We start from the raw sequence: 12,763 nt of genomic DNA, 5'->3' as shown, positions 1-12,763 counted from the left end.
CATAAGCCCGCCACTGATCCCTATCCTGAGCAAGATTAATCCAGTCTCTATCATCATATCCCCCTCCCTCATATCCATTTTTATATCATCTTCCCATCTACGTCTCGGCCTCCCCAAAGGTCTTTTTCCCTCTGGCCTCCCAACTAACACTCTATATGCATTTCTGGATTCGCCCATATGTGCTACATGCCCTGCCCATCTCAAATGTCTGGATTTAATGTTCCTAATTATGTCAGGTGAAGAATACAATGCGTGCAGTTCTGTGTTGTGTAACTTTTTCCATTCTCCTGTAACTTCATCCCTCTTAGCCCCAAATATTTTCCTAAGCACCTTATTCTCAAACACCTTTAACCTATGTTCCTCTCTGAAAGTGAGAGTCCAAGTTTCACAACCATAAAGAACAACCGGTAATATAACTGTTTTATAAATTCTAACTTTCAGATTTTTTGACAGCAGACTGGATGATAAATGCTTCTGAACTGAATAATAACAGGCATTTCCCATATTTATTCTGTGTTTAATTTCCATCCGAGTATCATTTATATTTGTTACTGTTGCTCCCAGGTGTTTGAATTTTTCCACCTCTTCTAAAGATAAATTTCCAATTTTTATATTTCCATTTCGTACAATATTCTCGTCACGAGACATAATCATATACTTTGTCTTTTCGGGATTTACTTCCAACCTATCTCTTTACTTGCTTCAAGTAAAATTCCCGTGTTTTCCCTAATCGTTTGTGGATTTTCTCCTAACATATTCACGTCATCTGCATAGACAAGCAGCTGATCTGTACATATTACGTTTTCGAAATAACCGATTCAATTATTAAAATCATTAGATGCTGCTATGATGGGAGCAAGATTATTTAAAACTGCCGTAAACTGTGATTGTTGAAGTCATATTTCTAGAAACATTAAGAATTCATCGTATTACTAAATGTCAAGTGCAGCCATAGACATTTCAACTTGATGTCGTATTAATGTTGTCATGAGAAGATAAGATGACGATGTAAATTGATTGGTACTGTAGTAACGTGAATACCTCCATATGCTCAACTTATCTTCTCACGACAACATTAATACATGATCAAGTTGAAAATTCGTGGGTTTAAACCTGGAAGAAAGAGATGTATTTATAAGGGATAATGAAAATCCTTGGTGTGGTTTCCTCTGAAAGGTACCGTAAGTAAAATCAGGGATGCCTGTCACATATTTATGAAACGTAAAATAACTTTATCTCTAACTGAAGGAATTCCAGCCAAAATTACCTACAGTTCTATTTCTTATCCTATCAACTTCTTTGTTTTACGGACAAATGTAACTTTGGTTCAACAACTCGGTTGAGACCAAAAGTTCTCTGATGTAAAGAAAAAGAAACATATCAGTAGTCTGCATTGTATTCGGAGTTGGATAGCAGATAGTTGTTGAAATAAATAAAAGGTCTCCACTGCTTTCTACACGGCCTATTAAATAAATGACTTATTGCCTGTTTTAATATTCAAAATTGCATTTATTGTGGAAACTGTCTGACATGTGTGATTAGGTCAGACTTAGAATGTAATTTTTCCTTGAAAAATTGGAAATTAACAGACATTGTGTATTGAATTGCTGGCAGCCCTAGATAAGGAGTTCAGTGATCACAATCGCGAGAGCTGTACAGCTGCAATGAAACCATTGCTGGACGCCGTAGATGACCTCTGCACATTTGGTGGGTACCCGGAGTTCACCAGCCAGCCTGCTAAGATAAGTGCAGAGGCCCAGCTCGCACAGGAGCCGATCCTGGAATCGGGACGCGCCATCATTCATGACTCGTGTTCCATAATGCAAGTCGTCAAATCTCTGGCCGTCACTCCCAGGGACTCACCCACCTGGCAACAGCTAGCCAACCACAGCAAAGGTGTATCCGAATCTATCAAGAAGCTGGTGACGTCAATCAGGTACCATCATTTTAGACTCAAACACTTCTTTCCTCATAATTATAAAGATTACATATCAGTAAACATTTTCACCTCACTATCTAAAAAGTACTGATGAAAACTAAGTATCATGAAGAGGCACATGTTTTCTTGTTGGAGAAGACTGAGCATACGGAAAAGTTCGTCATCGAAAATATTTTTGAATTTCATCATCATCATCATCATCATCATCATCGTCCTAACTGTAGAAAGAACCAGTTAGAGATCAGTTAGTTGAGGAAAGGTGTTCTCTTGGTTTGTGTGACATGAGTGTGACTTCTCACATAACTTTTGCAGCTAACTTTTCTATTTTGTGAAATGCTGTTCTTTCCTATGGAAACAAGTAGCTACAACGTACTAAAACTTTGAAATAAGTAACAGGCATGTTTCAGGATAAACAATATATCATTGACTTTTCTAAAAGATGAAATGATATCTTGTTTCTAAATATGGAGAAGCAACTTGTAGCATCAATATGTTCGTTCTATAAATGTTTTCAGATATATATTTTCCAATTGCTAATAAGTTAGTACCAGTAACCAAGCTGTTCTGTCCACCTTTTAATTGTCTTTTAGACTTCTTTCTTGCATTAATTCATCTATTCCTTTCTTCATTATTTTTTTACTTTACTCCTATTCTTTCATCCATTTGGATGCCGATTAAATGTAGTTATACATCTTGATTACACAACTTTTAACACTGTATCACTTCGGAATATGTATTATATGACTTTCTTGTGTTAAATTCTATCATACCTGGTTTACATGTTTCGACCTATTATGGATCATCCTCAGAACTAGTCGTTGTTGGTCTTGGCGCCTCCTGTTTTGTTTCCTGTGAGGGTGTGTTCGTGTGGTGTAATGTGGAGTCAAAGAGTGTGTGTGTTCTGAAATTGAGTTGTGTGTTGAGAATTTCATTGGGATGTGTTTTTGTGTGTCTGTATATTTCATATTGTTCTAGTGTGTTTAGTTTCTGGCTTTTTGGTTGGATGTGCAGTATTTCCATGTCTGTGTTGATGTCTCTGTAGGCGTGGTTAGCATTTGTGATGTGTTCTGCATATGTGGAGGCGTACAACCACACAGGCGTATACAAACTCAAATGTAACACCTGCAACAACTTCTACATAGGACAGACAGGCAGATCATTTCAAACACGTTACAAAGAACACATCACAGCCATAACAAAATTACAAAACACCTCCATATTGAACACCATTAAGTATTAAAACATACAATACTTTCATAGTGATAATTTTATCGTTTGCTACGAAAGTCGCTTTCATTGTATAAGTTTATAGTGAAAACTGAATGTAAATCAATCTTCTTAACGTATCCAGCTGTTTGCTGACAACATAAAGTCCATTATAGTCCACTATAGTCTATTCAGTTGTTGTTTTTCACGAGAAATGAGGGGTATTTTGATCGGTGTTCATTATAGATGCCTGTTGCTAGTAGCCAGAGTTGGGGTGTAGTCAATATATACTGCAGGGCTGTATCTTCTGCAATTGGTACTGATGATTTTAATTTACTTCTTTTGTGGTTTATGGATGGACAGTATAGAAGAATGTGTTCCAGATCTTCATCATGATTATTACACCACAGACAAGTAGGATTATCAGAAAGGTGAAATCGGTGTAGGTACAATTGAGTGACAATGTGACCTGTTCTGGCTCTTGTTAAAAATGTTTGAACATGTCTGGGCAATATGTATGATTTGAGGCTTTCTCGGCGTTGGTTCGCTAATATGTTTTCGCGGGATATCAGCCGAGTTAAGATTTTGGAATGCTCCAAGCTTTCGACTGCTATCTCTGCAGCCATCTTCAGGGAAGTGATGTCCGAACAGAAAGTCGAAAGGTTATATAGATGTGGCTGTCTCAGGTGAAACGGGATTGGTTGGCGGATCGGCCAATCCGGGGCCGGGAATTGTCATCGCTCGTAAGCTCCGCCCCTCCCGGGATTGCTGCGTGAAGTTTGGCGGGCGGCGAGCCCTGTTCCGCCGGTTGGAATCGGTTGCCGTCCTCGGTCCGTGATCTTCATGACCTTGATTGTAAGAGGGCCTGAGTTGGTCTAAGGCCGGTGTCCATGCCTGACTGAGCTGGAGTCCACTGTCTCTGTTAAAGTTGTTTTTCTACAGCTTGATCTCTATGGCCTCCTTGATTGTACGATCCCAGTAGTGGCTTGATTTGTTAATGACCTTGGTGTGGTCAAACAGTATTTTATGCTCCTTTTCTATGCTGTGTTGCGCCACTGCAGATTTTTCCGGGTAATACAGCCTCAGGTTCCTCTTATGTTCTTTGATTCTGTCTTCTATTGTGCGGCCAGTCTGCCCTATGTATACTTCGCCACACTCGCATGGAATCTTGTAAATCCCTGGAGTCCTTAAGCCCTGACTGTCTTTAACCTGACGTAGATGACTCCGGATTTTGCTCTGTGGTTTATGGATGGTTTTGATATTAACCTTCTGGAGGATTCTGCTTATTTTGTGTGACACGCTCCCGCAGAATGGAATGAAAGCTTTCTTTGTCGGTTCTTGCTTGCTGTCTAAGTCTATTGTGTTACATCTCGTGGTAACTTGTTTGAGGGCTTTGCTGATGTCTCTCCGGCTGTAGTTGTTTTGTTGTAGTGTTCTACGAAGATGGTCCATTTCTGCAGGCAAGTTGTTGATATCGGAAATGACTATGGCGCGATGTAGTAGACTAGTCAGGACGGACTTCTTCTGCGAAGGGTGGTGGAGGCTGAGTGCATTCAGGTACAGATCTGTGTGCGTCGGCTTTCTATACACGCCATGTCCGAGAGTACCATCTGCTTTCCTGTGTATGTGGATATCCAGGAACGGCAGTGAGCCCTCTGACTCCACCTCCATGGTGAACTGGATATTCGCGTGGATGCTGTTGAGATGTTGTAGGAACTCTTGTAGCTTGTCTTGTCCGTGCGGCCAGATCACGAAGGTGTCGTCTACGTAGCGGAAGAAGTGGCTCGGCTTGTGTGTGGCTGAGTCTAGGGCCTGGTGTTCGAAATGCTGCATGTAAAAGTTAGCAATAGCAGGTGACAGCGGGGAGCCCATTGCCACGCCGTCGGTTTGTTCGTAGAACTCACTGTTGTACGTGAAGTAAGTAGTAGTCAAGGCCAGTCGGAAGAGTTGTAGAATATCATCCGGGAATTGTTCCGCTACCAGTTCAAGAGCCTCTTTTATCGGAACCTTTGTGAAGAGTGAAATTACATCGAAGCTCACTAGTAGATCTGATGGGACCACTGTGATGTTCTCCAGAATTCTAACAAATTCTGTAGAGTTTTTCACATGATGTTCACACGTTTCAATCAGGGGTTGGAGCATGTTGGTTAGATGCTTGGCCAGGTGGTATGTGGGCGACCCGATGGTGCTAACAATGGGTCGTAATGGTAGCCCTTGTTTGTGGATCTTGGGGAGCCCGTAAATCCGAGGTGGTGTGGCCGAGTGTGGTAGTAGAACTTTTATAACCTCGGCAGGCAGCGAGGAAGATTTCAGCAGCGTGGTGGTTCTTCTTATGATCCTGTTAGTGGGATCACGTGTCAATTTCTTGTAGGTCGTGTCTGCTAGTAGTTCAACAATTTTCTGGTGGTACGTTGAAGAGTCCAACACCACCGTAGCGTTTCCTTTGTCGGCCTGGAGAACGACTATACTCTCATCTTCACGTAGCTCCCGGAGCGCTAGTCGTTCATTCCTCGTGATATTGGGTTTGGGTGGTCTGGCTGTGTTGATTATTCGGCAGACATCTCTTCTCACTTCTTCAGATATTCCAGGAGGAAGAGAGGAGATAGCTTGCTCCACTCCACTGATAATGTCCTTGATTGGATATTTTCTTGGAGCTGGAACGAAATTTAGGCCCTTGGCTAGTACCGATATGGTGTCTTCGTCCAATGTTTTACTTGATACATTAATGACAAGTTTGTTCTTGTCCAGCGGTTGGATGCCTGGCTGTGAGGGGGCCAATCTGTGGAATTTCTCCATTTGCCTCCCTCTGACTTTCTTCATATGCATCTGCACCTGGGCGGTTAGTGACCTGTCGATCCATTCTTGATCAGATGGTTGTAGCCTCCCGTAGCATTGTAAGCGTAGCTGTAGTAGCTCCCGTGAGATGTTGTTGAGTTCCAGGTATGTGTGATGAATTCTCTCCCTTATGAGGGCCAAGCTGGCTCGTCTGCATATTCTCTGGGCCTTCACTGTTCGAATTTCATGTTTAACGACAGCAAATTTAGGGACGACTTTCTTGTCTCGACATCTACGTAGGAAGGCAAGTGTACATAGTAGACTTGCCCTCTTCTTGTGTCCTTGTTCCAATCTCCTTCATGTCCTTCAGAGATTGGAACAAGGACACAAGAAGAGGGCAAGTCTACTATGTACACTTGCCTTCCTACGTAGATGTCGAGACAAGAAAGTCGTCCCTAAATTTGCTGTCGTTAAACATGAAATTCGAACAGTGAAGGCCCAGAGAATATGCAGACGAGCCAGCTTGGCCCTCATAAGGGAGAGAATTCATCACACATACCTGGAACTCAACAACATCTCACGGGAGCTACTACAGCTACGCTTACAATGCTACGGGAGGCTACAACCATCTGATCAAGAATGGATCGACAGGTCACTAACCGCCCAGGTGCAGATGCATATGAAGAAAGTCAGAGGGAGGCAAATGGAGAAATTCCACAGATTGGCCCCCTCACAGCCAGGCATCCAACCGCTGGACAAGAACAAACTTGTCATTAATGTATCAAGTAAAACATTGGACGAAGACACCATATCGGTACTAGCCAAGGGCCTAAATTTCGTTCCAGCTCCAAGAAAATATCCAATCAAGGACATTATCAGTGGAGTGGAGCAAGCTATCTCCTCTCTTCCTCCTGGAATATCTGAAGAAGTGAGAAGAGATGTCTGCCGAATAATCAACACAGCCAGACCACCCAAACCCAATATCACGAGGAATGAACGACTAGCGCTCTGGGAGCTACGTGAAGATGAGAGTATAGTCGTTCTCCAGGCCGACAAAGGAAACGCTACGGTGGTGTTGGACTCTTCAACGTACCACCAGAAAATTGTTGAACTACTAGCAGACACGACCTACAAGAAACTGACACGTGATCCCACTAACAGGATCATAAGAAGAACCACCACGCTGCTGAAATCTTCCTCGCTGCCTGCCGAGGTTATAAAAGTTCTACTACCACACTCGGCCACACCACCTCGGATTTACGGGCTCCCCAAGATCCACAAACAAGGGCTACCATTACGACCCATTGTTAGCACCATCGGGTCGCCCACATACCACCTGGCCAAGCATCTAACCAACATGCTCCAACCCCTGATTGAAACGTGTGAACATCATGTGAAAAACTCTACAGAATTTGTTAGAATTCTGGAGAACATCACAGTGGTCCCATCAGATCTACTAGTGAGCTTCGATGTAATTTCACTCTTCACAAAGGTTCCGATAAAAGAGGCTCTTGAACTGGTAGCGGAACAATTCCCGGATGATATTCTACAACTCTTCCGACTGGCCTTGACTACTACTTACTTCACGTACAACAGTGAGTTCTACGAACAAACCGACGGCGTGGCAATGGGCTCCCCACTGTCACCTGCTATTGCTAACTTTTACATGCAGCACTTCGAACACCAGGCCCTAGACTCAGCCACACACAAGCCGAGCCACTTCTTCCGCTACGTAGACGACACCTTCGTGATCTGGCCGCACGGACAAGACAAGCTACAAGAGTTCCTACAACATCTCAACAGCATCCACGCGAATATCCAGTTCACCATGGAGGTGGAGTCAGAGGGCTCACTGCCGTTCCTGGATATCCACATACACAGGAAAGCAGATGGTACTCTCGGACATGGCGTGTATAGAAAGCCGACGCACACAGATCTGTACCTGAATGCACTCAGCCTCCACCACCCTTCGCAGAAGAAGTCCGTCCTGACTAGTCTACTACATCGCGCCATAGTCATTTCCGATATCAACAACTTGCCTGCAGAAATGGACCATCTTCGTAGAACACTACAACAAAACAACTACAGCCGGAGAGACATCAGCAAAGCCCTCAAACAAGTTACCACGAGATGTAACACAATAGACTTAGACAGCAAGCAAGAACCGACAAAGAAAGCTTTCATTCCATTCTGCGGGAGCGTGTCACACAAAATAAGCAGAATCCTCCAGAAGGTTAATATCAAAACCATCCATAAACCACAGAGCAAAATCCGGAGTCATCTACGTCAGGTTAAAGACAGTCAGGGCTTAAGGACTCCAGGGATTTACAAGATTCCATGCGAGTGTGGCGAAGTATACATAGGGCAGACTGGCCGCACAATAGAAGACAGAATCAAAGAACATAAGAGGAACCTGAGGCTGTATTACCCGGAAAAATCTGCAGTGGCGCAACACAGCATAGAAAAGGAGCATAAAATACTGTTTGACCACACCAAGGTCATTAACAAATCAAGCCACTACTGGGATCGTACAATCAAGGAGGCCATAGAGATCAAGCTGTAGAAAAACAACTTTAACAGAGACAGTGGACTCCAGCTCAGTCAGGCATGGACACCGGCCTTAGACCAACTCAGGCCCTCTTACAATCAAGGTCATGAAGATCACGGACCGAGGACGGCAACCGATTCCAACCGGCGGAACAGGGCTCGCCGCCCGCCAAACTTCACGCAGCAATCCCGGGAGGGGCGGAGCTTACGAGCGATGACAATTCCCGGCCCCGGATTGGCCGATCCGCCAACCAATCCCGTTTCACCTGAGACAGCCACATCTATATAACCTTTCGACTTTCTGTTCGGACATCACTTCCCTGAAGATGGCTGCAGAGATAGCAGTCGAAAGCTTGGAGCATTCCAAAATCTTAACTCGGCTGATATCCCGCGAAAACATATTAGCGATGTCTGGGCAAGTTTTTATACATTTCCAGGTCATTTGGTTTCTTTTGTACAGACTGTAAAATTTTTCCTTTGCCAGAAGAGTGCCAGTTGTTGATCCATAGGTTTGTAAACTGAGACTTTACTGAAGCAAAAGCACTGGATAGAGATATCACTTGAAGAGGTCTTGGTTGCAAATATGTTGCCTGTTTTGCAATATTATCGACTTTCTCGTTTCCAGGTATACCACAATGACTAGTTATCCATTGAAATGTTATTTCCTTTTGGAGTTCTTTTAGTTTACTTAGTTGTTTCTGGTCCCTCAAAACTGAATGTAACTTCAGAACGAAAATATTTTTGCGACATCTGCCATAATTTTATAGTCCACTAACATAAAATTCCTTGTTCAAGAAGTAATAATTTGTGTAATGTTTGTAAATTGAAAACGATGATTGGTAGGGACAAGGCGCCAGGACAGAAGGATTGTGATGAGGCAATAGAGAAGCTGAGTGCCCTCATTCGAGTACTGGACCAGGCGTCACTGGCGGCCGTATCACAGAGCTTATCACCTCGTCGTGACCATAACCTACAGGGATTCACAGAGCAGACACAGAGTTCGTCCAGAGAGATCGAAGAGAGACTGGAATTAGTGCGCACTGCTGGAAAGTTCGAGGCCGAAAATATCTGTCATGCAGTAAGTATGGCTGGTGGAGACTAATAAAATCTGTGTCACATAGTGAGATATTGTTATTAAATCATCTGTCATGCGGTAAGTATGGCTGGTGGAGACTAATAAAATCTGTGTCACATAGTGAGATATTGTTATTAAATCATCTGTCATGCGGTAAGTATGGCTGGTGAAGACTAATAAAATCTGTGTCACATAGTGAGATATTGTTATTAAATCATCTGTCATGCGGTAAGTATGGCTGGTGAAGACTAATAAAATCTGTGTCACATAGTGAGATATTGTTATTAAATCATCTGTCATGCGGTAAGTATGGCTGGTGGAGACTAATAAAATCTGTGTCACATAGTGAGATATTGTTATTAAATCATCTGTCATGCGGTAAGTATGGCTGGTGGAGACTAATAAAATCTGTGTCACATAGTGAGATATTGTTATTAAATCATCTGTCATGCGGTAAGTATGGCTGGTGAAGACTAATAAAATCTGTGTCACATAGTGAGATATTGTTATTAAATCAGCTGTCATGCGGTAAGTATGGCTGGTGAAGACTAATAAAATCTGTGTTACGTAGTGAGATATTGTTATTAAATCATCTGTCATGCGGTAAGTATGGCTGGTGAAGACTAATAAAATCTGTGTCACATAGTGAGATATTGTTATTAAATCAGCTGTCATGCGGTAAGTATGGCTGGTGAAGACTAATAAAATCTGTGTTACATAGTGAGATATTGTTATTAAATCATCTGTCATGCGGTAAGTATGGCTGGTGAAGACTAATAAAATCTGTGTCACATAGTGAGATATTGTTATTAAATCAGCTGTCATGCGGTAAGTATGGCTGGTGAAGACTAATAAAATCTGTGTTACATAGTGAGATATTGTTATTAAATCATCTGTCATGCGGTAAGTATGGCTGGTGAAGACTAATAAAATCTGTGTCACATAGTGAGATATTGTTATTAAATCATCTGTCATGCGGTAAGTATGGCTGGTGGAGACTAATAAAATCTGTGTCACATAGTGAGATATTGTTATTAAATCATCTGTCATGCGGTAAGTACGTATTATATTGACACCGCAAGTTAGTATAGAACAAACAACTAACAATAATAGTGTTTCAAGAGATCTTAATCTGTTGGAATTTATTATGGATTTAATGCTTAATATATCAGATCAATACAATTATGAAAGCAATTTTATTATTTCTTTAAAATAGTAAGTGATTATAAAATTAAAAAAACTTGATGAATTATATTTACAAACTAGAAATACTACCAGTAACCAGCCCTATATTATAAACACCACTGTTCATACAGGAGTCCATCTTAACAGTTGTTAATGAATATATTCTGGAACTTCTTCTTTACATCAAGAAAAATCTTTATGGCTTCACCAGTAGGATGGATAAACATGAGTATAATACTCGTAATAAAGAAAAACTGGACATACCATTTTGCAGACTAACCAAAGTTAAAAGTAGTCCTAACATGTTTGGCTGTAGGATGTTCAACATGTTACCACAGAAAGCACAGGAAGTGTCACTTGACATATTCAAAGTCAAAGTGAAAATGTGGCTTCTTAGAAACCCATTCTATTCTGTGCAAGTATATTTTGAATTAGAAAATCAAGCTGTAGATATTTCTTAGGTTTATTTCTCTGAATTTTATTATTATTTTGTAATATATTAGGAAATTCACATAAATTGTTAAGTGAATTCTTGTTTTATTGTGTATAAACGGAGAGTATCAAATAATATTTGTGATCAGTGTGTTACAATTTTCATCTAGATATTAGCCTATTTTTGATAATCTTGACTCTCAATTGTAAACTCTAAGGAGTATTTGTGATCATTTTGTTTTATCTCTAGTGTTGTAATAGAATATTTTCCATTTTTGCACGATAATTTCACACGTGTAATTTGACAATGTCATTAGCTTTTGCTATATCGTTAGCTAATAAATACTGTACTATACTACTATACTAACATGTGATGGAGAGGAGAAATGTATGTACGGTACTTCTTGGGATAGTTGAAGGTAATAAATTGAGATAACCAATTAGCCTATAATTGGTCCAACAAAATTGTTCCCTCTCCACCTGAGGACAAAGATAGAGTCGCTTGTGAATCATGGTATGTTTTAGGGGTGTATAAACGCCAATGTAAATAGTTCATAGAAGACTTCTTCCTATAAATATATACTGAAGTAACTCATATGTATAGTACATACATTTTATCATTCTTGACCGCATGTGTACAGCTGTGCTATGCACTGCCGCTTCCACTCCACATCCGCGAGTGGGGGAAGATAAAATGTATGCACTGTACAAGCTCTTGAGTCATTTTTTGTTTAATTCAATAATTTTTTTGGGGGAGGAGGGCCAAAAGGACCTAGGCCTCTTAGAATTGGCGCCACTGGATCCTACGACATTATTTGTAGTGAACAAATAGTCTGAGGGACAGGTTTACTTCGAGTAATTAAGTTTCCTTGCCATTATCATTCCACACTTTCCATTAGTGTAATTTATTTCTTTGGTTGTTTCCTATTAACAAGATTATCGCGATGAAAGCAAAGACCATTTGCTTGAGAGAGAAAACCAAGCCTAAGAAAGTGGATAGGATCAGGGCATATTTCTCCCCAACCTCCAATATTTTCTTCAAGTTGGTGCCTGTGGTAGAATCTGTCGGAAGTATCTTTGTTGAGAAGCTGTTAGCAAACTAGCCGGGCTGCACTCTGACGTAATAAGAAGCACAACACCTTCAACTGTTCTACTCACCCTTCGAGTCCATTATTTCGAGTATAAAACATCAATATTAAACTGGTCAGAGTGGTGTAGTGTGATATGTTTCCGAAACTTTAACATTTCATTCATATTCCTCAGGTGAATCAGATGGTGCTTTATTTCGAGCCGCTGGTGGCTGGAGCGATTGGTGCAGCCTCCAATATGGTGCACTCGAAGCAACAGATGGAGCTGCTGGACCAGACGAAGACAGTGACAGAGTGTGCTCTACAGCTTGTTGTCGCCACCAAAGAGGGTGGAGGCAACCGCAAGGTAAGAGACAACACAATATGGACTTTTGATTTAAATTATTCCTAAGGATTTTCTTCTTTTCTTTTTATATAATGAATCATAAGTAACGTGGTCTAAAATGTTAAAAAGGTAAAGGTATCCCCGTAACATGCCATGAAGGCACTTGGGGGGCATGGAGGTAGAGCCCCATG

General features: G+C 41.3%; 1 protein-coding gene across 3 annotated transcripts in view; it reads left to right on the top strand.

The window, feature by feature from the left end:
• Nucleotides 1-12,763, top strand: part of LOC138708747 (talin-1-like) — an 86,809-nt gene that overhangs the window by 51,228 nt on the left and 22,818 nt on the right. For all 3 annotated transcript variants that reach the window (XM_069838883.1, XM_069838884.1, XM_069838885.1), the window contains exons 20-22: nucleotides 1,615-1,936; nucleotides 9,311-9,545; nucleotides 12,423-12,593. In XM_069838883.1, coding sequence (XP_069694984.1) covers nucleotides 1,615-1,936; nucleotides 9,311-9,545; nucleotides 12,423-12,593 — 728 coding nt within the window. The remainder of the gene's footprint in view (nucleotides 1-1,614; nucleotides 1,937-9,310; nucleotides 9,546-12,422; nucleotides 12,594-12,763) is intronic.

This window comes from Periplaneta americana, chromosome 11, assembly GCF_040183065.1.
Source record: "Periplaneta americana isolate PAMFEO1 chromosome 11, P.americana_PAMFEO1_priV1, whole genome shotgun sequence".
Taxonomy (NCBI): domain Eukaryota; kingdom Metazoa; phylum Arthropoda; class Insecta; order Blattodea; family Blattidae; genus Periplaneta; species Periplaneta americana.
The sequence above is the reverse complement of the archived record's forward strand: the minus strand, read 5'-3'. Positions and strand labels throughout refer to the sequence as shown.